Raw genomic sequence first — 25483 nt, 5'->3', positions numbered from 1 at the left:
GGCTGTGTGTCTTGAATGACACCTTAGGACCCATCCTGCCTCCACCTCCTTCTCCATAAAATAGAAACCTAACTTGTCCCTCCAAGCTCTGAAATGCTGAAACTTACCAACTCCCTTTTCTCCCCGCTATTTCTTCCTTCCATGGCAGGGACTTTCAGATTTTCTTTCTTTTACTAACAAAGCACTAAGTATGATTCCGTCATACAAAATCGAGAGCCATAAAGTGGGTTACTGCAGTCTAAAGTGGGTTACCACAGTCCTAATTCAATAAAGATGAATACTTGACATCTGGCAAGTAGTGTGTGCCTGACAGTGTCCCCAGTGTGTTATGCTCATTTAACCCTCAGAAACAATCTGCCCACTGTGTTATGGACATTTAACCCTCAGAAACAATCTCATTTAACAGATTTTACAGAAGAAGTTGAGATGGAGAAGGTAAGTAACCTCCCCAAGGTCACATGACTGCTAAGGGTGGGGCACAATTTGATCCCGGGTAGTCTGAATCCCCCAATTCCTCAAGCATGAATATCAGAAAGTATATTAGTCTGGTTTCACACTGATACAAAAAAATACTTGAGGTTGCATAATTTATAAAGGAAAGAGGTTTAATTGACTTACAGTTTCACATGACTGGGGAGGCCTCAGGAAACGTACAATTATGGCAGAAAGGGAACCAGGTCCGACTTACATGGTGGCCATACAGAGAGTGTGAGCATGTGAAGGAGCAACTGTCAAACATGTATAAAACCATCAGATCTCAACTGGGCACAGTGGCTCACACCTGTAACTCTAGCACTTTGAGAGGCCAAGGCAGGTGGATCAACTGAGGTCAGGAGTTCAAGACCAGCCTAGCTAATGTAGTGAAATCCCATCTCTACTGAAAATACAAAAATTAGCTGGGTGTGGTGGCACATGCCTGTAATCCCAGCTACTCAGGAGGCTGAGGCAGGAGAATCACTGGAACCCAGGAGGCAGAGGCTACAGTGAGCCAATATCGCACCATAGCACTCCAGCCTGGGCAACAGAGCAAGACTCCATCCCAAGAAACAAAACAAAACAAAACCCTGTAAGATCTCATGAGGACTCACTGAATTCCACAAGAACAGCAAGAGGAAAACTGTCCCCATGATCCAGTCACCTCCCCCCAGGCCCCTCCCTTGACACATGAGGATTGTGGGGATTACAATTCATGCTGAGATTTGGGTGGTGACATGGCCAAACCATATCAGAATGTAAAGGTAGAAGTCAAGCTTGGATGGGAAGTGGCATTGTAGATTATTATTATTATTATTTGAGACGAACTTTTGCTCTTGTTGCCCAGTGAAATTGTTTCTCTAATTTCATTTTCAGATTGTGTCTTGCAGATTTATAGAAATACAATTGAAAAATGATTCTGGCTATTAACGTTTTATGCTTCAACCTTGCTGAACACATTTTGAGATGGAGTTTCGTTCTTGTTGCCCAGGCTGGAGTGCAATAGCGCTATCTTGGCTCACCGCAACCTCCGCCTCCCAGGCTCAAGTGATTCTCCTGCCTCAGCCTCCCGAGTAGCTGGGATTACAGTATGTGCCACCATGCACAGCTAATTTTGTATTTTTAGTAGAGACGGAGTTTCGCCATATTGGTCAGGCTGATCTCGAATTCCTCACCTCAGGTTATCCATCTGCCTTGTTCTCCCAAAGTGCTGGGATTACAGGCATGAGCCACTGCTCCCCGACAGAACAACTTTTTTTGATGTGGATTTTAAAATGCCTCCCCTTCATTCAACATTGATCAAGTCCCTTCTACATGCCAGGCACTGTATGTGTGAAATAGTCCCAACTCTCAATGAGTGTAGGCAGATGCACAAACAAAGGCTTAAGGAGTTCCGTTTTCTAAGACCACACTGCTGGACAGTATATGAACCTGGGATACAAACCCACCTCTATTTGACCTCAAATTTGATGCTGGGGTGGTTTTAATTTTATTCTGGAAATTTCAGTCACTGAACCATAAAAAGGTGAAAAGTCTCTGTCAGATGTGTGTGTAGTGGACTGTATAATAAGGAAGAACTGAAGGAAGCAACCAAACAAATGAAGAGACTTTGTCTAAAGGCAGAGTAATGCTAAGGGCAGTGGCAGTGACAAAAATGGAGAAAAAAGTTTGTGATCATTTGGGAGACAGACTAGGAAGTGCTTGGTCATGAGATGTGAAAGAAAAGGGAAAGTAGAGGGAAAACAGACCTGCTCAGGCTCTGCTGGGGAAGACTGGGTACATAGTGATGCCTTCCTCCTGGCAGAGAATGTAGGAAGAAAAATGGGTAAGGAGGAAAAGATAGTTTTTACTCTCAGTGTCACATTAAAGTGGAACTCTCTGGTCAAAAGTTGAATATAAATCTCTGTGGGCTAAGTCCATTTGTGGCATCCCAACATATGCTTTCAAAAATAACACACATACTAGATCAAGCCATTAAGAGTAACTGGGGAAACTTCCTGAAATTTACATGTTAAGAATATCACCATTTTTCATTTATCACTTTCACGGAGCAACTTTGAATCTATGGTTACAGCAAATGAGGCATCTTGTGTAAAATAAAGCAAAGACATGAAACAAAACATTTAAAATTCCATTGTTGTCAGAGAATGGAGAAAACAACTGAAGCCATGGGCGTGGAGGTGATTGCCTTGAGAAGTTGTGTACAGTAAGGAGAAGTGGGAAGAAAGAAGATCTGGAGAATAGGGTGATTTACACGGCAGTAAGTGCAGCCTGAAAAAGTGAGCACTGGGAGTCAAGAGACCTGCATATGAATCAGGAATGGCTGCTCCTGTGAGTTGTTAGAAAGGAGATGATGCCTTCTTTTCATTTCTGTAACAGCAGCACCTAGCACAGTGCCTGTTCAATAGGTACTCAGCATGTATTATCCCAATGCACAGAGTCAAATTTTGCCAGGAGGGCAGGAAAGCTACAAATCAGCTATGGCAACTTAGTGATTGGGCTTGTGTGTGTGAGTGAGCTGGGTGTCAGGTAGTGGGTAAAGTAGTGAACTGGAGGTGAGAAAACAATGACACAAACTCAGGGCTTCTCTTCCCAACTATTTGGCTGAGAAGAGAGACGTAGTAGTAGTTAAAGGGAGATACGTGGTAAAGAAAGCCTTTTATTCCAAGATTGAACAAAAGCGTGAGTATACTTCTATGTTAAAGGGAAGGAGCCAACAGAGAAAACCCGTTTTTGAGGTTAGAAGAGAAAGAAGAACGAATGCACAAGGGCCCCAAAAGGCACACGTACATGCAATCCGATCAGAGACAGATTAGCTTTGGACTCCTACAAAAGCAAGAAGGGAGAAAGGCCCATGTGACTCTAAGGATATTTCTGGTAGAGGAAAGGTTTAGGAAAAGATCATTTGATGACCTTTATTTTAACAGACTTAAAAAAAAAAAACTACTGTGGAGAAAACGATATTATGTATAGAAAAGTCTACACTTCTTGATACAACTAACTTAAAAAAAGCCTGATACACTAAACAAAACCCAAATAATGTCTTCCCTAAAAGTGGGTAACTTGAAAAGCAATTTGAGCAAAAATAAAGGCGTTAAATTACAAATAACCGTATCAACAAAGTGAAAGATGGGTTTAACTTTTCCCACAAAAAGTTAAAAGAAATAACAGCAACTTTAGGAGAAGAGGAAAAAATAACTAATAAGAAAATTGGGCCGGGCGCGGTGGGTGGTTCAAGCCTGTAATCCCAGCACTTTGGGAGGCCGAGATGGGCGGATCACGAGGTCAGGAGATCGAGACCATCCTGGCTAACACGGTGAAACCCTGTCTCTACCGAAAAATTACAAAAAACTAGCCGGGTGAGGTGGCGGGCGCCAGCTACTCGGGAGGCTGAGGCAGGAGAATGGGGTAAACCCGGAAGGTGGAGCTTGCAGTGAGCTGAGATCTGGCCACTGCACTCCAGCCTGGGCGACAGAGCGAGACTCTGTCCCCCCCCCAAAAAAAAGAAAAGAAAAGTATATGCAATTGCAACATGTGTGGATATTTGCAAACTCTAAAATATAACTACAAAAAGGACCAGAAGAATCAGTATCATAGGAAGCAAAGGGTCATTTCAAAAATCAGAGGAGGGATGATTCATTTTTAATTTAATTCTGTGGAAAATATGTAAGTAATGTTTGAGGACAAAAATCGGTGATACGTTGAAATGTGGGAAACCACAGTGGAAGGAGAAAGAATTCAAGAAAGCTCAGTTTCAGTAACCAATATCTAGTAAAATCTTCAGGACCTAGGAGCTACAATCTGTGTTAATAGTGTCTGAAGACCTAGAAATGTCATTAGATACCATTTTGGATAATTCTTGTAGACTTGAGATGATGTCTATTTAAAGTTACAAAAATAGTGCCTATATTTGTGTATTCATTACAGCAAACAATTGGATATGGAAAGGAAACTAGCATGCTATGCCACAATCTCTAAAGAAAGATTAGGGAAGTTTCAGCTTAAAGCAACAATAATCACAATAAAGTTTTACAATCCTTTGCAAGCATATATGAAAAACATACAAAAGTTTTTAATGATCTTTTTTTAAGCTAAGAGAACAGAAAAAATGAGAAAAATTGAATTATAAAATGAACCTTTGGTTTAGAGGTAAGAAACATTTTATGACAGGAGATCAGGGTTGTACAGTGTATTATGTGAATGTTGTGACTCATTGGTTTCATCTTGGATATCATAACTTGACATTTTGTAAAAGTGATTTTTCATGGGAATTTTTTCAGGTGCCCTTTAAAGTCCTGTCCCATCAGAAGCGAATAATAATCTTCCATATTCTTGAGATAGCTTAATGGCATCTTCTACAGTCTTCCATTGTTTAGTTTAGGTAAAGCTGGGAATCATATTTGGGTATCATCTCATCCAACTTCTTTACCCATCCCCATCGTAAGTCAGGAAGGTCTTGGATATTTTCTGCTCTAGCAATTAATTCATCATTAATCCTGGAGTTATTTGCTATTACAGTCATTTGTCCTACTTCACTTTCCATAAGCACAATGAACTTCCCACCATTGACTCCTAAACCACATTGAATTTGTACATCTGATTTGACTTTGTGAGCAAAAGTTCTATGTCTATCCTGTAATTCTTGCCTAGTATGAAACTTACTTTCAGTAGAGATTGTATTTCTGCACTCATGCGCCTATGCCACTTGCACTGTTACTGCTGGTCGGGCTTTCCAGGGGTCATGATAACCTCCTGGGTTCTCTGGAAGAGGGACATATTCTTCAGGATGACGTTGTAATACTGTGTTAGCTAAAATCGTCTATCTAAATGGGTAGTTCCTAATGTCTTGTAATAAATCTGGTACTTTTTATTTTTCTTCGCTCTTCGAGTTGATGTGGCCAATTCCTGAGGTTGGGTAATCAGGCCAGTATCAGACTGGTCTTTGCCAGAACTTTTTGCCTAATACATTTCTCTACTGCTTTCTACAGGTCACTGGATGTTAATATGGGTTCTGGAATGCAATTTTAAAACATGTCTTGTGAATGACTTGCAACATAGTCATTTAATTTTCAGATATAATTTGCAAGTGAAATGTGTAGGACTCCCATAAGGCACAATGACCTAGGTCCTGGGTATGATCCCCTCCAAAGAGGCGAATAGTGAATTCAGCAAGCTCACTCATGTCTGCTTACACCAGTCACTTCTGAACTGCTCAATGGCAGGCAGGGGGAATGACCCCTGGTTGGCAGATGCCCACTCACTATGACCCTGGATTGGACATATAGTTACCTTGAGTCTGGCCAGTCCTGTGTTGTTGGACTGTTCCTTGGAGATATACTCATTAGTGACTGTTAAGGTACCTGAGTTATTAGGTGCCTGTAGATTATGCCCAGTGACATATGCATTACATACAAAAGCTCCTTAGCTGTGCTGACACTGACTGAAGCTGTGAGGTTTCACAATGACACGTCAGACAAATACATATGTTCAGATTTACCATTTATCAAGAGGTCTTCACACTATTAATTATACAATTATCATTCTACACACAGGCATTAATAAAGTGAGTAAAAAACCACAGCCATGGCCCGGGAGACCAGCGTACCTCCAGAAGAGTCCAGTGGGAACGGAAGCCCTTTGGATGCTGGTCAGAGGCTCCTTTTGGGCAGCAGACAACAGATCTGGAGAAGTCCTTAGAGTTCTCACAGACAAAGCTTCTGAAGGCATCTTACACAAGACCTTGTCTTTGCTGGTTTTATGATCCTCTGCAGATGGGTCTATTCTCATTATCTCAGCCACCTTTCACTTCCTATCAGTTCATTTCAGGTCTCTCATGATCCCAGGCAGCAGTAGTTGTTACCTTATCACTTCAGTTCATTCATATATGTTTATCTCTTTGGGGATGAGGGGACAACTTCACTGTCGACTTAATTCTACCGGAGATGAGTGATCCCATTTTAAGACATCAGGATCACAAATTAATATCACCTATCATCAGGGCAGACAATAGCTACCACCTAGGGCTGAAAGCAGGTAACTGTTTTTATTCCAAAAACATTCTGTCTTGATTATGGCGCCAGTTGCTGCAAGGGACTTCCTTTCCACCACCTGTTTTTCACAAGGTTTGAGTCTGAACTGCTAACATTCTACTGATTTCTGGGTGAAGGGACTGACTGCACCATCCCAGCCTGTCACAGCACTTGCCCCAGTACTTCCACTTTAAGAGTTTTCCACTTTGTCCAGAACTACAGTCCGTTAATTCCCTCATTTTCTCTCTTAAGAGAATAAACAAGCTGGGCGCAGTGGCTCACGACTGTAATCCCAGCACTTGGGGAACCCAAGGTGGGCGGATCATTTGAAGTCAGGAGTTTGAGACCAGCTTCACCTACATACTGAAACCTCATCTCTACTAAGAAAAAAAAAAATTAAAACACACACACACACACACACAATTCGCCAAGTGTGGTAGCAGGTACCTGTAATCCCAGCTACTCGGGAGGCTGAGGCAGGAGAATCGCTTGAACCTGAGATGCGGAAGTTGCAGTGAGCCAAGATTGTGCCACAGCACTCCAGCCTGGGTGACAGAGCGACACTCCTTCTCAAAAAAAAAAGAGAGAGAGAGAATAAACAACATATCTCAGGTACACACACATACCCCTTTTACCCCAAATACCAAACACAAAAATCCAATCTGTCTCCTTCTACCTAAGTAATTTTAGATAGTCACTTTCTCATAATTACCTTAAGCTCCCTGACTTGCTGCTTGTCTTTTCTCTGGCAAAATCTCATTCCTGGATGAGCCCCACTTTGTGTTTCCTCAATGGCACCACTCAGCTGAACCAGAAAAAATATCAAAAAGTGGTCAGAGATATCATCATACACTCAAATTACTTACACAAAAAATTGGCTGTAAATGTTTCCAGAAATCAATAAAAGTTTTGTTTCCCCAGTGACATCATTTCTTCAGAAACCCAACATGTATAACCTATTTTTTCTCTGTTCTTCTAATGTTTATTCAACTTCTCTCATCTGATATCTTGCCAAATCATTCAAGGAGAAAATATATCCCATTAGGCAAGAACCGACCATATTCCCATCACCTGGGAAAATAATACGCACAGGATGCGCCCACCTCACCTTTCTCTGCTTCATTATGTCAGAAAAAGTATCCCTCCTTTTGTCACAAGGCAAATCTGAGATAAAAGATTTAGATGGCCTGTAATTCCAGCATTTGGGGAGACCAATGCAGACAGATTATTTGAGTCTAAGAGTTTGAAAGAAGCCTAAGCAACTTAGGGAAACTGCATCTCTCAAACAAATACAATTAGTCTAGCATGGTGGTGTGGTGGCACGTGCCTGTAGTCCCAGCTACTCAGGGTGGGGAGCACTGAGGTGGGAGGATCACCTGAGCCTGGAAGGTTGTGGCTGCAGTGAGCCATGATCATGCCACTGCACTCCAGCCAGGGCAACAGATATTTTTAAAAGGATCTTCTCTGTTAAAAATAATCAAATAAACAAGTGGCCCTGAGGCTGAGGTGGCTGCAGTGCACCCAATTCCTCCTTAAACAAACCAAAACTTGACTCAGTGTAAATAAGAAAAGGAAACCTAAGCTTAACCAATCAGAAACCACCAACTAACATCTAACTAGAGACTTTCCATTGTAATGTTCCAAATGAGGCCACTGCTCCACTTTACTCAATCAAGTATTTTCCTTTTCTCCCACCCTCTCTAAGCCTCTCTGTTGGACCTTTGAGCTGCTTGAAGTCTGCGGTTGGGTAGTATATACATTTCTGAATGCTCAAATGTATTTTCTAATGTTTCAAATTGTCTAATTGTATCTTTTAACAGCTCTCATGATTACATCATTGTTTCTGGATCCTCAAGTTCTACCTCCTTCATTGGATTGATTCTTCAGTGTGTGAACACATTCTCCTCTACCATCGTAAAGACTCTCCAAATATGGGCAGTTTCTTACAAAACTATACATACTCCTATTACATGATCCATCAATTGCACTCCCTAGGTCTTTACCCAAATGACCCAAATGCTTATGTCCACATGAAAACCTACACACAGATGTTTATAGCAGCTTTTAAAAGAGCTGCCAAAACTTAGGAGGAATCAAGATGTCCTTCCATAGCTTAACTGATAAATACAACTGTGGTATATTTAGAAAATGAAATATTAATCACCTCTGAAAAGAAATGAGCTATTGAGCCATGAGAAGACACTGAGGAATCTTAAATGCATGTTACTAACTGAAAGAAGCCAATCTGGAGAGTTATCTATTCTGTGATTCCAAGAACACAACATTCAGAAAAATGTAAAACTATGGAGACTGAAAAGATGGATGGCTTCCAGTGGTTAGGAAAAGAAAGGATAAATAAACAGAGCATGAGATTATTACAGTAGTGAAAGTATACTGCAGGATATCATAACAGCTATAATGATATTTTCATTAAACATTTCATTCTCATTATACATTTCTCCAAACCCTTAGAATGTGAGCCACCAAGAGTATCACTCTGGGTGATGATGATGTGTCAATGTAAGTTTACTGACTACAATAATTATTCTACTCTGCTGTAGGGGGGTGTTCGTGGAGTGACCCGAGCATGTACAGGAATTGAGGGCATATGAGATCTCTGCACTCTGCACTCCATTTTGCTGTACACTCAAAACTACTCTAAAATAATATATCTTTAAGAATCTATATCACATAGCCCTTTTCAAGTATCCAACTGGTCAGAGTCAATTCTATGAAAGCTCAGAAAACACTGATTCATAAGCTAGTTCTGACCCAACTGGCAAGAAGAGGCAGGAAAGCCCCAGGCCAGGGGGGTATATTGCACACGCATGCACCAGGAAACTGGAGGAAGCTTGGAGGCCCTTTAGCCTGGTCCTGAGCCTGCTGAAACTGCAGTTACAGGCACAGATGCCTGGGGCACCAATCTGAATCTGCCAACATCCACGACCACATGAACACAAATGCGCAGAGTCTCCTCTGCGATCAGGTGCTAAGGATGTTAGGCCATGATTGGACTAGGATGGGAGATGAACTGAGAACTATAGATTCTGTAGGCTTTTGTTGTCTCTTCCCACCCCCCAGCAACAAGTTATGAACACACACACACACACACACACACACACACACACCCATAGTGACTAACAGGATCTCCCTCCAGGCGATTTGTAGAGAGGGGAGCAGAAAACATCCCAGGGGCCTTTCACAGCTACTTCCTTGAGCCCCCTTTCAGACAGTGCTGTCTAGGCCTGTCTCAGCCCAAGCACCACTACCCTGATATACAGAAGCTGGCATCCTTACCTGAAATTCAACATCAGGAAATGATCTCTTCTACCTAACACTGATGGAAATACCCCCAAGCAACGTCCTCATTGGCAGGGGTGGAGTGGGGGAAGTTTTTTAAAAAGTGAGGCTTCTGCCCACCACCTAGAGAACCTGGAAATTTCCATCTACGCCACAAAGTCCAAATCACTGGCCACTGCCCCAGTGATGACAGATTAGAACATCTCGCCAATATATCTGGGTTTCTATTCCATTGAATGAAATGGCTTTTCTATTACAGGGACAGAATAAGAGATCAAAACGGTCTTACAACTGAACTCCAGTGTACAGTCTGCACAGACACTAGGCTTGTGCAAATATGACACAGCCAGGCCCCAGGACCCTTAAGCCAGCTGAATGTAGTGAATTTCAGGAAACAGTGAGATACATTCAGCAAAACAGTGGGCTTCATGCTGAAAGAAATCAATCCAAGAAAACATATCACACACACACACAGCCAGCCTAGTGGCCAATAGGTCTTCTCACCAAAAACCTGCCATCAGGAGAGCAGAAAGCCTCCCAGGGGTCCATCACTGCACTCTCTGGAGCCTCTTATCAGATGGCCAGCTCCAGGACAGCACTGTTTTATCCTGGTCCAGCCCAAACTGTTGTCACCCGGTGATGTGGGAGCTGGCCACTTCACCAGAACCTCTATGTCAGAAAAATTTCTCCTCCTTTTAAAATAATGAGGGAGAACCTTCACACAGTGTCCTGATTAGGGTGGGTGGAGAGGGGGGTTCCTAGAAAGTCAGGCAGGGCAGGGCTGAAGCCCTCTGGGTTAACTGTGGGCTTTTGATATGAAGGGAGGTAAGACTGGACAGGTCTGGGGTTAGAGAGGGGATGGACTAGGGTGGGCTGAAGAACTCCGCTTGGGCACTGCACACCAGGGAAAACGACCATAAAACATCCCATCTTCACTGCTCAGAGGAGGCTAGATCTGCTGTGAGCTAGAAAGCCATGTGGGGGCAGCTGAAGAGTCATCGAGTAGGAGAAACCTGAGAGCCGTGTGTTCCACAGGCCTCTGGTCCTTGTTCAGGCAGCAGGCACTGTGAGATGTGGCTCACACCACCTTGACTGCATGCTGCAGGGAAAGAGACTGAAGCTCAAGAATGCGATCTTGCTCACCACAGGATGACGGCTCAGTGCAGAGCCGAGCTAAGTCTGGCCCAGGAGGCAGAAGATGCGGATGACCCAGGCTGGGCTGGGGGATCCAACTGAACATGCACTTGCTAAGAAGCTGTGGACTACCAAGATGCCTTGGGACCCCAGTCTGGATCTAGAATTGCAGCAAAACAGGCTACTATTAAAAGTTCTTGGGAAGCTAACCCACTTTTGCTATCATCCACAGGCAAACAAACCAACCCCCACCACTTCCCACTCCCTCTGAAAGCCACCTGCCCCTCTGATGGACCACAGCACAATGGTGTCACTCTGTAAGGCACAGGTAGACAGGGCATCCAGCCATGCACACTCCAGGGCCCACACATGTCCAGAATACACTGGTTCTTGTTGAGACTCCACTCTTCCAGCTACAGACAAAAGCTCCCCACTCTCCTCAGCCACTCCCAACAACGGGAGGCCTGAAAACGTTCATGCACGCCGCTATGGTCTAACCACTTGTGGCAGTTTTGATTTTCATTTTCCCGGTAATCAGTGATGTTGAGCGCCTTTCCATATGCCTTTTCACCAGCTGGATGTCTTCTTTGGCTAAATGTCTATTCAAATCCATTGCCCATTTACAAATCTGCTTTGTGGGGGCTTCTTGATGGTTTTCTCTCTCTCTTTTTTTTTCCCTATTTATTTATACAAGTTCCTTAGGTATTTTGAATATTTGTTAAAACAATTTTCAAATCCACTGCTCAGTTATAAATCTGCTTTGTTGTTGTTGAGACGGAGTTTCGCTCTTGTTGCCAAGGCTGGAGTGTAATGGTGTGATCTCAGCTCACTGCAACCTCCACCTCCCAGGTTCAAGTGATAATTCTGCCTCAGTCTCCTACGCAGCTGGGATTACAGGCATGTGCCACTATGCCCGGCTAATTTTTGTATTTGTAGTAGAGGCAGGGCTTCTCCATGTTGGTCAGGCTGGTCTCAAACTCCCGGCCTCATGTGATCCATCCGCCTTGGCCTCCCAAAGTGCTGGGATTACAGGTGTGAGCCACTGTGCCCAACCAGTCATCCCTTTGTGTGTGTGTGGGTTTTTTTGGCGGGGGGCGGGGGAAGAACAGAGTCTCGCTTGTCACCCAGGATGGAGTGTAGTGGCGTGATCTTGGCTCACTGCAGCCTCTGCCTCCCAGGTTCCAGCGATTCTCCTGACTCAGCCTCCTGGGTAGCTAAGATTACAGGCACACACCACATGTCCAGCTAATTTTTGTATTTTTAGTAGAGACAGGGTTTCACCATGTTGGCCAGGCTGGTGTCAAACTCCTGACCTCAGGTGATCCACCCACTTCGGCCTCCCAATGTGTTGGGATTACAGGCGGGAGCCACCACTCCCTTTTTAAGGGAGTTGTGTTTTAACATCAGTCAACACTCATATTTTAAAATAATAATAATGAATGGCGGTACCTTAAAACAAGGGAATTATACATCTTCCTCTTGTCCTCCTCCTAGTGCAGACATTTTGTCTATAAAATGTTATTCACAGATGAATTCATGAGAAAATTACTGTGAATTTTAAATCCACATACAAGTCTATGCTCATTCATGAATATTTCAATAAAATAAAACTAATAGCAATAAAGAATTCCAGGGTTGAAACAGTTTCAGGAAAAATAAGATGGCAGTATGAAGTAAAATAGCAAAAAATGGTTTTTTTAAATAGGTATATTTGTGTCTATAACTTTTTAAAAATTATAGCATTAGACAACGTATATATATATACACATACATAAAGCAATGGAAGTGGTATTGTTTTTGTACTAGTCTAGAATATATATATATGTATAATGTGGTCAGCAAAATAATGGCCCCCCCAAAGATGTCCACAGATTCCTAGAACCTTACATGAAAACGGTACATCATACATGTGATTAAGGTAAAGACCTTGACATGAGGAGACTACCCTGGTGCTATGGAAGGAACGTTGTGTTCCGTCAATGTTCCTGTGTTAAAATCCTAACACAAGAAAGCAACCTATGGAAGATGGCGTGGTATTTGAGGAATACTTGGGGTCTGCTGAAAAATGCATCTTGTATTTTATTTCAAGAAAAGACTCTCTCCTAATGTCAGGTAAGTGAAGAGCCCTCAGAGACACATGTACACACAAAGAAAAATGAAACAAAATAGAATGAATCCCACCAAAATGTGTTATGATGGCAGAATTACAGATGATATGATCTTCTGTAATACATATTTTCATTAAAAATAGAAAAAAAAAAAAAAGCAGACTTCCCCTTGATTATAGCCTCTGACCCAAGTGGCTTGGAATCAGAAAACAGCGTCACCCGACTTGAAGCCATCTTGGCATCAATGGTGGAGATGGTGGAGATGAGACTCTGGACCAGCTCATGGGTGGGCTCCACCTCATCCTGTCAAGACCACCAAGAAATGGCAGGTGAGGAAAGCACAAAGATCTTGGAGAGACACTGGTTTCACTCAGTTCTCAAAATTATCTTAGACACATTTCCCAAGAACCTTTTTAATGCCACAAAAACCAGAGAAGAAAATCCTTACAACAAAGCTTGAAATGGATCCCCATATCCATTAAACTTTTCCAAAGCTCAGTGAGTATATAACCTGATAACCAAAACACCTAGCTAGAAAAATCTTAGTTCCAGTGTTATGACAACTCTAGCTTTTCTAACATTTTAAAATAACCCTGATTTTAACCCAACAAAATTCCACTTCAGAACTAAGAAATAAATATTGGAAATCTGCTTTAAAATGAAGAACGAGGAGACCACTGTGAATGAGAAAAAGAAAAAGACCAACGAGAGCTGGCAAGCACACTGGTTTTGTAGAAACGGAAATAAGCCATGCAGGTGCCACACTGGCAGCAGGGCCCGCGCCGGGGCCACGAATCGAGGCATGGAGGACAGGACGCCTTTGTTTGGTATAATAAAACAAGGTATTCTTTTTATTCTACATATTTACAGTATGCATTTGGGCCTTTATTATAAGTACAAGAGAAAAATCTTCAATAAATAAAAGCTGAGTACATTTCTTTTTTTGATTAAAAAATAGACTCGGAAAGAATAATGAGAGTTCAGAGCGATGACCCCCATCTCACCGATGCCTGAAAACCGTGCCTGCCACCAAGGTCAACATAGACAGCGTCTTTGTCATACAGCACTCGCCCAAGTCCAGAAAGAGGCGCATAAACCAGCTGCTCCTTATTATTTAAACAGGGCTTCTTTCGTTGTTCAGGGATAGCACAAGGGTCTGGAAGGAAATTGACATCACTCATGGCAAAATCTTCCACCCCTAGAAGACAGGACCCAAAAAGCCAGCTTCAGCTGACAGGAAGTCAGTAAGTATCTACTGTTGACTTGGGGTTTAACAACGATCCACAGTCCAAGGGCTGAACCCATGACCCTAAAGAAGGGCATTGTGCCACACTGGAACAGTGGCCCTCTAGCTACAAGACAAGAGGTCAGAGAAGAGGGGATTCGGTAACACCTTTGCAGGCCTACACACAGCTGCTTTACTTTTAAAACCTCCAGCAAGGCCATCTTCCCTTATATGGTCATTTTTTAGTTTTCCTGAGAAATGAAGCCATCCCAAGAATCCTATGTGTAATTCTAGTATGTTCTACAACAAGAGAATACCTGCCATGTGAATTTGGCTTTTATTTTTCAAGTGTGCTCCTCTTAATAACATAAAGTGACACCTGCCGGTCACATTTGATGTTTGTTCGGATATCCTCTGGGTTTGTCAAATCTTCCATCCTAGAAAAATAAACTCAATCATACAGCAGAAATCAATGCCAAAAGTTCCTCTACCTCCTTTCATGTGTCAATGACTCATCACACTCTTGTCCACCAAGCATGTCATTTAGAAAACTAGAAAATGCAGAAACAAGGAAGCACCATTCACCATCCAGCAGAGGAAAAGGGACAGGCACACAACTGTGTCTCTAGGCTGAAAGTGACATTCATTCTGTAAGACACCAGACAGTGAGATGACGTCCACCTGGGGTCAGGGAAGAGTGAAGAACACATTCAAAAAATCCCTTTCTGGAAGAGGGTGAGCCTGTGCTCTGGGATTTTTACTGTGGCTTGGACTCTGGCAGGTGGAAAAAGGGTATTCCAGGCTGAGAAAACCACAGCACAAAGAAGAGAACAAAGGAAGGAAACTGAAGGCACACATGAGGACTCAAGCACCCAGGCATGAAGGCAGCATCACTGAAAACTGAGGATGAACGTAGGATGGGGCCACATCCTGTAGCCTTAAATGCTTCCAAGTCCTCCCATTTTCCTAAACATCTCATAATTAATTTACTCCCAAAGGCACAGCATCTTTGAGCAATGACATAAGTAGACATTTTCCATCAACTACACTTCTACCACCACTATTCAAACAGGCACAAAATAAATCCTATCACTGTTCTTTTTCTAGCCTTTTTAACTTTGAAATATATGGCCCAGGAAGAAAAAGTTTACAGTCACTTTTTACCTGTCTGCCAGGATATAAGGGTGAGAAGTTTGCCATGTGAGAGGCCTAAACTTCATAACTGTAATAAAATGGCCTAGATTGTGGATTTCTTGGTTTTGATATTCTCCATGCAGCATTCCAGAAAGGCAGAACAGTTTGGCACCCTAAACATTAAAGGAAAATTAAAAATTAAATTTCAATTAAGTTCTTGTCAAAACTGCAACAAAATAAAAGCTCTAAACAAGAAGCAATCCTAAGAAGGGAGACTTCCAGCAAAGCCACTGTCTTGAGGCTTCCAGAGCCTTGCTGGCTTCTTTCAGGACTTATTAGAACCCCACAGAGGCAGACTGCTCTGCAGCCGAGCAGGGGCATCCATCTAAGTATGGTGAGGAGAGGGAGGTGAGGCCTGTGAGCACAGACACGGTTCTGTGGCCGATGGACCAGAGCAGTATGGAAAGGAAGGGGCAGTGCCTGGTCTTGCAACTGGGAGAAACTTCTGATGTACTCTATTAAGTCCCCACCCCCAAACACCCAGACACTGCCTGGTGCAGCAGGTACAGAGACAAATGAGATACACCAAGAGGCCCAGAATAAGCGCTCTCTTGAGGGAAACCTTCCAGAGACTGGGAACACAAACACAACGGGAATTCAGGAGGCAAATCCTAGAGAGACGTTTAGTGATATCTCTTCAGTCTTTTTTGTCTGTTTGTTTCTTTGTTTGAGACAGAGTCTCACTCTGTCACCCAGGCTGGAGTGCACCAGTGCAATCTCAGCTCACTGCACCCTCTGCCTCCCGGCTTTGAGCAGTTCTCATGTCTCAGCCTCCCGAGTAGCTGGGATTACAGGTGTGTGCCACCACACCTGACTAATTTTTGCATGTTAGGAGAGACGGGGTTAGCCATGTTGCCCTGAGCTGGAAACTCCTGGCCTCAAGTGATCCGCCCAAGTCTGCCTCCCAAAGTGCTGGGATTACAGGCTTGAACCACTGTGCCTGCCTCTTCAGTCTATTTTAAAAGGATTATACTGTTAGTTTCTAACAATTATTTCTCTTCCTACCCGGGAAACTTCTGTCCAGAAGCTGTGTTTTAATCGCTTCTTTGTCTTCTTCAGTTGCTTATTATGCTTGAAGGAGTCGAGGTGGGTGAGAACTCCCATAATTTTAGGAAAGCCATGTACTTGACAGATGTTTAGAAACTCAAAGGTTTCCATTTCAAACCCAAAGCTGGCATCTATAAGCATCAGTACCTACAAACAGAACACATCATTTCTCAAAGAAACGACCAAAACAGACCACCTACACTAGGGGTTGGCAACTGGCCCACGTGCCAAATCCAGCCATCACCTGTGTTTGTAACTAAAGTTTTATTGGAACACAACCACATGAATTCATTTACATATTGTCTATGGCTGCCTGTGCACTACAACTGCAGAGCTAAGTAGCTGTAAAAAATACGATCCACAAAGCCACAAATATTTACTATCTGGCCTTCGACAGGAAAGTCCCACTGCAGACTAAATCAAATGACTACACAGGCATCCCCCAGAGAAACCACCACCCTCTGACTTGCTGTAAAAGGCAACCGTAAGACAATGCGCACTAGGATATAAACTTTCATTTTAAGAATTCTAATGCGTGAGAAGTAACTCAGAAAAGGCTGAGTCTAACCTGGTCCTTACCTAAGAAATCCTAATTTAAAGAAATGAAGTTTTCTGTAACATATTTTTAAGCCAAATAACAGGTCTTTGATATCCAAAGAATGGGAAGAAAGTGATAATCAATGAAATATATTAAATATATACAGAAAACCAACCTCTTCTTTCAATTTCCTCACAGAAAAAAAAAAAATATGTTTTTGGCTGGGAAGTATGCAGTATACACCTCTATCTTGTATGTTAATTTGTATAACTCAATTGCTCAGAAATTTTTTTAAATAGCTACCAGTTTAGAATTAAGTCAAAAAAACAGTAAGATTATCATGAATGGCAGTCTATAAGAAAATATAAGCAGATAAGACCAATTTTTAAAATTTAAGACACTTCAAAGACGCAAAATAATTTCAGAATTGATTCCTGGAAACTTCTGGTTTTAATATTAAAGATGGTTCTGTTCTTACCTTTCCATGGATAACCGAAAATAACACAAAATGGAAACAGAAATGCCCACCTTTGATTAAACTAGGAAACATTCAAAACCCAAAACCACAGGATATACAAAGTTGGGCTTGCAGGAAAGCACAACTGCCACTGCAGACCGAGGCAGCAAGCAGAGCTCTCCAGCAACACTGGACCAGCTCGAAGAACAGGTAGAAAATCCTCACACCACATCTGATGTCAGAGTGCCAAGGGGCAAGCAACTGGTTGTAGGGTCAGGAAGAACAGGGACCAAACAGTCCCTCAGCTGCCAATCTTTGTCATCTAAGCCAATGTTACTCCCCTAATCCACACACGCACGTACACACCCAAATCCACGTACTGTGTGTGCCTTTGCCGTAGTCAGGAGTCTCTGACAACCCAAAGCAGAGCAATCAACATAAGCTAGGCTAAATAAATTATGGTGCATCCACAGAATGGAATATTATATTAAAAAGAAGGAGGCAGTGCTACAGTACTTACTATGTATCTCCAAGATACATTATATGAAAAAAAGCAAAGCATAGAAGAGTGTGTAAAATAAGCTACCATTTGTGTTTTTAAAGGGTGGCGTGTGTGTTTATATGTATCTGGAAGGATACTGCTCTGCAGGGCCCTGAGAGACCAGCGGTTAGAGCAAGGAAAGAGAACACACGCATTGTGTGTACCCTGCATTAGTTAGAGTGCTTTACCAAATGTGTGTGCTCCTTTTGAAAATCTGAAAAAGATTTACATAGGCATCTCTCTCAGTGATGGTTAAGAGGCTGGGAAGGGGAGCAGGGAGGGAGGGACAAAGAGGGAAAGGTTAACAGGTACAAAAATACAGTTAGATAGAATAAATTCTAGCATCCAACAGCACAATAGGGTGACTGTAATTTATTATGTAATTCAGAATAACTAAAAGAATGAAATTAAAATGATCCTAACACAAAGAAAAGATAAATGGTTGAAGTGACGGATATCCAAATTACCCTGATTTGATCATCACACATTGTATGCTTCTATCAAAATACTACATGTCCCCCATAAATATGTACATCTATTATGCATCCATAATAACTAAAAATAAAAAAAATGTAAAGGCATCTCTTAATATGTATGTCTTTAAAATTAGAAACTTGCTACATTTTAAATAAAAGAGAAACAAATGACTTCTATGAACTACTTCAATTTTTTCAAGTATACAAGATTTAATAATCTTTACACAAATTTACATTAATAACACTTATTTTTACTAATAGTTGCATTACATGTTCAAAATTTAAATGTTATTTAGTTTTCTGACATTACAATGGTGTAACTTTAAAATCTGTATTACTTTTTACATTATATTTTAGGAGTCTTTCTGGGCCAAAGTATAAAATCTGTAGCTCTAGAAAAAACTAAATAAAAATGAAAAAAACAAGGTATCCGTCACCCCACATTTCCTAATCAATATGGCTTATTTTTTTGCTCTTTTTTTTGAGATGACATTTCGCTCTTGTTGCCAAGGCTGGAGTGCAATGGCGTGATCTCGGCTCACCACAACCTCTGCCTCCCAGGTTGAAGCGATTCTCCTGCCTCAGCCTCCTAAGTAACTGGGATTACAGACATGCGCCATCCAACCCAGCTAATTTTGTATTTTTAGTAGAGACGGGGTTTCTGCATGTTGGTCAGGCTGGTCTTGAACTCCCGACCTCAGGTTACCTGCCCACTTCAGCCTCCTAAAGTGCTGGGATTATAGGCGTGAGCCACTGTGTCTGGCCTCTTTTTTTTTTTTTTTTTCCTAACTTGTATTTTATTTATTTTTGTTAATTTAAAAGATAGTTAATGGAATATCAGGAATAGGGAACATTATCATTTCCATAAATGCAAGACCGTATACATTTTCCACACACTGAGTACTGTCTACATTTTCTATTGATAAATTCTGGCCACTTCTTCAGGCAATTCATATACTTACTTTAGCATTATCATTAAGCATGAAGGTTCCAGAACCATCAGGAACAAGGGGCCCATCTTCACACAAGTTGCTTAACTGCTGGGAGACTCTATTTCATCTTATGTAAACTACAGATACTACCTACTCACCTGAAGGGTGGATCAAGGGTTTACGTAAGGAAAATTTGTAGAAAGCAGTTAGCACAGTGCCAGGAAGGGTCCAAGAAGAAATGGTACTTACTATGATATATTTGTACGTATATATGTATGCGTGTTAATGAGCTCTTTTTAGCTGTGTTCATTAAAGGTTTTCTGCATCCTGTCATTTGCTTTTAGATTTTGGAATACATTTCATTGTGCACATTCCATTTGTATTATTAATATAACAACATTTATTACCATTATTATTATCATCATCAGTTCAGTCACATCTACTGTATCCCTGAAGATGACCATGATTCCTTTAATAATCATAAACTCCCTTCCCTTCATCTCAGGGTACATAACCTATCACAACGCTGTAAGTCTCCATCAGCACCCCAGGCTGCCCCTGCTGACTTACCAGATCTGCTGCTTTAGCCAGATCAATCATCATGTTAATGTCACACCCGCATTCAATAATGGCGAGTCTGCGCTTTTTACCTGTAAGTGAAAAGATGAAATTTTTACTTTAAAAAGACCCTGAAAAAATTCCAACCATCAACTCTAATTTTCATTTTTTAATTGCATCCAGTAAAACACCATATACGTTTACAGGAGTGTACCAGAAGTTCATCTTTATAGGCAAAAACTGGTAAAATAAAATAAATTCCATCCTGTTTTTCTTGCTGTGTTCTAAATTTAGATAATATCAAAAGTCTACCCAGATGAATAAAAGTGCTCAAACAGGGAAAATTCTGACTGGACAGGCTCCATGATAACCATGATCCTGCTGTTCAGCTGCAGGTGTGTTCACCTCTATCAAAACTTCCCATATTCCCATTATTGCTAAAAACTTCCTCAAGCATAATGCAACAGAATATTCATAACAATAATTATGTCTAAATTAAGGTAATAAGAAAACAGTCAAGAAAATATGGGCTGGGCACAGTGGCTCACGCCTGTAGTCCCAGCACCTTGGTAGACCAAGGCAGGTGGATCCGTTGAGCCCAGGAGTTTTGAGATCAGCCTGGGTCACATGGGGGAACCCCATCTCTACAAAAACAAAAAAGAAAGAAAAAAAAAGAAAAATTAGCCAGGCATGGTGGTGTGCATTACTCAGGAGGCTAAGGAAGGAGGATTGCTTGAGCCTGAGAGGTTGAGGCTGCAGTGAGCTGTAATCACACCACTGCATTCCAGCCTGTGCCACAGAGTAAGACTCTGTCTCAAAAAAACGGAAGAGAAAATATGGATGCTCCAAAGATAAAGAAAAGTCTCAATCCAACTATGTTACTGCAATAACAAGAGATTTCAGAGTGTACATTGCCATTCTACCACTGGAAGCTTGTTTCACCTTCCCTCAAACTTGGAAAGGTCACCATCTCCCAAGGCAGACAAATTCTCATAGGAAAAAGAGAAAACACACACTTCCACCAGTGTGTGGCTTCATAAGGGCAAGCATGTGCACCTGGCACATAGGAGGTACGTGCTATCTGTTAAATGATGTGTTCACAGTGACCAGGCCTGCTAGGCCCTTCCAAGGAACATGCTTGGCAAAGCCATAGAGCAGTCAGGATAAGATACGTATCACATCCTTATCTCTGGGAACTTACCCTTTTCGGAAGTTACAGCTAACTTAGTAAAAGTATAAGAGAAATAACATATGACAATATTTAACATGTTCCACTCAAGAAAACAAGAAACATATGCATGTCCCTCAGATGAAACAGCCACGCCAACTCTGTGTCTGTGGCGGCATCTTCTACCTGACACGATCGTCACAGGGCTTCTGATCTCGGTCAACTTCTGCCAGGTGAAGTTCCAAATGAGGCATTATATCAAAGCGCTCTTTCCAACTTTGGAGGCCCCATCACCACTGCCACTATTGATGGGGGCTCTAGTGGAGTTTGATCAACCACTGGAATATGACACTTTTTTGTCTTCAAATCCTGACTCCTATTCATTAAAAAAAAAAAAAGAAAAGAAAACTCACTTTCAAAATAGAGTAAAAGGTACCAACCTTATAAGTAGACTTTCTTAGTATACTTACAGATATGAGTACTTTAGTATATTTTATAGAGTGTACAACAAACTATATATACATAAAATTAACTTGTCAATTATTAACTTGTTAACTTCTGACCCTCATCCAAATAACTGCTGTTAAATAAAGATATAACAAGAAGACTTCAATAGTATAGAGAATTGAAAATTAAACACTTCTTAAATCTGACTGTTTTATGAGTGATTTTAATCGTTTTTTAAAAACCAAAAGGTAAATACCGAGGCAGTGCATCATAACAGATAAGAGCAGAGGCTCTGGAGTTAAATTTGGCTCTCCTACTTACTGGTTATATGATTGGAGGTCACTTGTTCTCTTGACCTCAGTTTTCTTGTCCATAAAATGAGGGCAAGAATGATTCCTACTCTGGTAAGGCTGCTGGAAGGATTTAGTTGAATAACGTTTAAAGTCCACTGCTAAGAATAACACAAGGACTCACTAAATAAAGCTATGTTAGTAATAAATATTGTAATTTTTGTATTTTATATTACAACTTTGTAAAATATATCCAGAGGGAAAAAGCACACTTATCACCATAGAAACAGTTTAAAGTTTAGGAAGAAACAAATTCTATAAATTCTTGTATCTTGGGCAAGAAACACCAACCAGTGTACAGATGCTGGAGGCAAGGCAGCTTCTATGGGAAGGCTTCTCCTGTTTTAGTAAAAGCCACACAGCATGCATCTGCATGTCCTTTGGAGCTGGACTAGACTTGTGAATCCAAATGTCACCAGTGACAGGCTCCTACTATTTAAAAAGAGTGAATGGAAGAACCATCAGACTGTAGCTAAATATACCTGTGAAAGGATCAAGCCATCCGCACAGCAGACTGAACTGCAAAGACTTTGCAATTTCTCTTCCCAGCATCTTTGTCTCCTAGCTGGAGATCTTGCAGATGCCGCTTCTTTTTCTTTTCAGCTTTGGGTCCACTGTTTTTCTTCCTGTGTTTCTTCTGGTCCTTAGTCTCCATAGTGGCTATTTACCAACAACAAGTAACTCTAACCTACAAGGAAGAATGCTGGGGTAAGGAGGTGGGAGAAGCATGTTACAATCCAGTCAATACCCAGGGAAAAACATTAAATTTCATTTATTTCTTTATGAAGAGATGATGTATTTGTTCACTGAACAAGGATAGGAACTGCTTAACCATCCCCAATTTCATTTCTCTCTGTTATGCTATAAATTAGATGAGTTACCTCTGCTAAGGTTACATTTTATGGTTAAGTTACTTTCTATTCATCTTAAGTGTCAACATCAGCACTATCTATTTCTGCAAGGATGGAAATATTCTATATCTGTACTTTTCAGCTATTTAGCCTTTAGCCACATGTGGTTACTTAAAATGTACTTAGAGAAACTAAAAAAATGAATTTTTAATTAATTTCATTCTAACTCTAAACAGTCACATGTGGCTACTTACTGGACGGCTCAGACCTAGATATCAACTGGACTAATGAAGTGGTTTCCTAACTTAAACTAAAGATCAAATTTTAATAAAAAATTTAAAATGTTTCTATGAACTTCCAATATGAGCGCAGTATTACTGTTAGTACCTGTCGACTCTTTAAAACTCCTAAATTACAACTCATCTACACACACTTGAAAAACAGCAATATCTGTACGTGCGAGATATGACTGGTTCGAGATGATGCCTGGAGACCCCATGGACTCACAGAGACCCTTCCAGTGATTTCTGAGGTACTTGAGAATCTGTGGCCAATAAATTGGTAATCACTGAATTAGTGAGTTTTCTTTAGGATATCGGGCTGCATAAAATCTGACAGTTTGATTGAAAAAAAGCGGAGCAGGGTGCCATTTCATTCAATTAAGGTCCTGTATTAATTCCATTTAATAAACGTTTGTGTCTATGATGCGCTAGCCATTGTGCCAGTAAATGGATATAGCTATGATCTGACTGGCAGAGGAAATCCAAACTAGTGTCTTCCGTGCCATGCAATAAGGGCTACACTGCAAGGCTGCAGAGGGTGCTACTGGAGCACAGAGGTGAGTCAGAGGTTTCCCACAGACACACACACGAGCGGAAACAGAAAGTCTTTATGTATCACTATATGTCAAGGAACACTGACCGGGAGTTAGGAGAGCTGGGCACTAGGAACGCTTTGAAACTGAATAGCTGTGTGATTTCAGAGGTTATGTCGCTTCTCTACTATGTTTTAGTGCCGAACTTGTACTGTTTCTCTCCCTTCTCTTCTTGGTGGGAATAGCACAACTTGGGGTCAACAGATTCGGCTCAGGTCTAAGTTGCCTGCAGTCTCCCCGACAGCCTCCCTCCCTGTCCAGGCTCTCTGCGGGGATTCACCCCGTCCCTCTCCCAACGACCCCCAGGCACACCAGGGACAGATGCGAAATATGCTGCTTCTCCGGAGCAAAGATGACCCGGAGGACCGGGGGAGGACCTTCCCACGCGCACGACTCGCGATCTTCCCAGTGCCCCAGAACCAGGGAGCCCACCGCCGCCTGCCCCAGCCCGCCGCACCGAACCTGCTCACAACTGCGACTCGTCAGGTCCCCTGGGGCACCGCGGGAAACGGAAATTCACAGTCGCGCCGACTCCCCTGAGGGAAAAAAAAAAGGCAGAAAAAAGAGACCGGTGCCTGGACCACTTTCAGGGGAGAACTGCAAGAAAGACTCCCCAACAGCTGGGGTGCAGGCGCCTGCGCAGTGCGTTCCACCGGGTCCGCGTCCCTCCGGATTCCGCCCCAATCCGCCCTCAGAATCCACGGCCTCAACTCCTGCGGTGGCACTCTGGAGCAGCCTACACCGCCCTCCAGGAGTCCTTCCCCAAGGCCAGGGCAGCTGTGCAGCCTGGAGCGGGTTATTTGATGCCGTGCAAAAGCCAGAAGGAGACCATGTGGTCCTGGCAGCCCCGGAGTCACCGTGCCCGGGGACGAATGGACTATGGCTGGATTGGGAGTCCACTTCCTCCTCTTTAAAGATGACAGATGAGAGAGATCTCGCCTTCTGGGGGTGCCCCAAAGCCCTCTTTTGGCCGGAATCGATGGCTCATCCCTGTAATCCCAGCCCTTTGGGAGGCCGAGGCGGGAGGATCGCTTGAGCTCAGGAGCTCAAGACCAGCCTGGGCAACATAGGGAGACCCCATCTCGTGGAAAAAAAAAAAAAAACAACAACAGACGGGTATGGTGGCTCACGCCTGTAATCTCAGCATTTTGGGAGTCCAAGGCAGGAGGACTGCTTGAGCCCGGAAGTTCAAGACCAGCCTGGTCAACATAGGGAGGCTATGTCTCTCTCTCAAAAAATAAAAATAAAATAAATAAAAGCTGGCGTCGTGGCGGGCGCTTGTGGTCCCTGTGCTCCCAGCTACTCTGGAGGCTGAGGCGGGACGATCGTTTGAGCCTGGTAGGCGGAGGTTGCAGTGAGCTGAAATGGAGCCACTGCACTCCAGCCTGGGCAACAGAGCAAGACACTGTCTCAAAGAAAAATAAATAAATAAAATAAGGCCCTCTTTTTCCAGGATCAACAGACTCTGAGGGCAGTGACAAACTGACCCAGCCTAAACTGTCTCGCCTTCCCTGCTCCTGGGAAAGGGGCTTTCCCTGAGGGAATGTAGCATCTTGACGTTTTCTTCCTGCACAGCTTTGCCTTCCCAAGGATCCGCGCATTGCCACCTGAGGAGATGCCTTGGAGCCCATCTAACACCCAGCCCAGCTACTTGGGACGCCTAGAGCGTACATTGTCAGAGGATGCATCTTCCTTTAGTCTTGGAGGGGTTCCTTTTAATATGATCCCACCGGTGCACTCAAGGCTCAATTCTACACCAAAAAACTAGACCCACTTCTGT

The 25483-nt window shown here is 42.4% G+C and overlaps 2 protein-coding genes across 2 annotated transcripts in view; one reads left to right on the top strand and one right to left on the bottom strand.

The window, feature by feature from the left end:
• Positions 1-25483, top strand: part of LOC112631324 (anthrax toxin receptor-like) — a 724187-nt gene that overhangs the window by 7375 nt on the left and 691329 nt on the right.
• Positions 13210-24176, bottom strand: LOC112631332 (ribosome biogenesis protein BMS1 homolog). The gene is made up of 8 exons (XM_025396276.1): positions 24014-24176; positions 22461-22666; positions 21368-21557; positions 20026-20105; positions 16470-16658; positions 15435-15577; positions 14588-14707; positions 13210-13348 (listed from the first exon to the last, which is right to left on the bottom strand). Exons 4-7 carry the CDS (start codon positions 20056-20058, stop codon positions 14608-14610), a joined length of 465 nt encoding a protein of 154 aa, XP_025252061.1. The 5' UTR covers positions 20059-20105; positions 21368-21557; positions 22461-22666; positions 24014-24176; the 3' UTR covers positions 13210-13348; positions 14588-14607.

The sequence above is a fragment of the Theropithecus gelada genome, chromosome 9 (assembly GCF_003255815.1).
Source record: "Theropithecus gelada isolate Dixy chromosome 9, Tgel_1.0, whole genome shotgun sequence".
In the NCBI taxonomy this organism is placed as follows: Eukaryota; Metazoa; Chordata; class Mammalia; order Primates; family Cercopithecidae; genus Theropithecus; species Theropithecus gelada.
Note: the sequence above shows the minus strand (reverse complement) of the source record. Positions and strands in the feature narration are given on the sequence as shown.

Bases quoted from the DNA above. Each gene is read 5' to 3' on its own strand.
- LOC112631332 (XM_025396276.1), bottom strand. From the start codon at position 20,058: ATGATGATTGATCTGGCTAAAGCAGCAGATCTG. The intron at 16,659-20,025 runs GTAAGTCAGCAG...TTCTGTTTGTAG, and splicing joins TGGCTAAAGCAGCAGATCTG to GTACTGATGCTTATAGATGC. The intron at 14,708-15,434 runs GTAAAAAGTGAC...TTATTTTTCTAG, and splicing joins CCTTATATCCTGGCAGACAG to GATGGAAGATTTGACAAACC.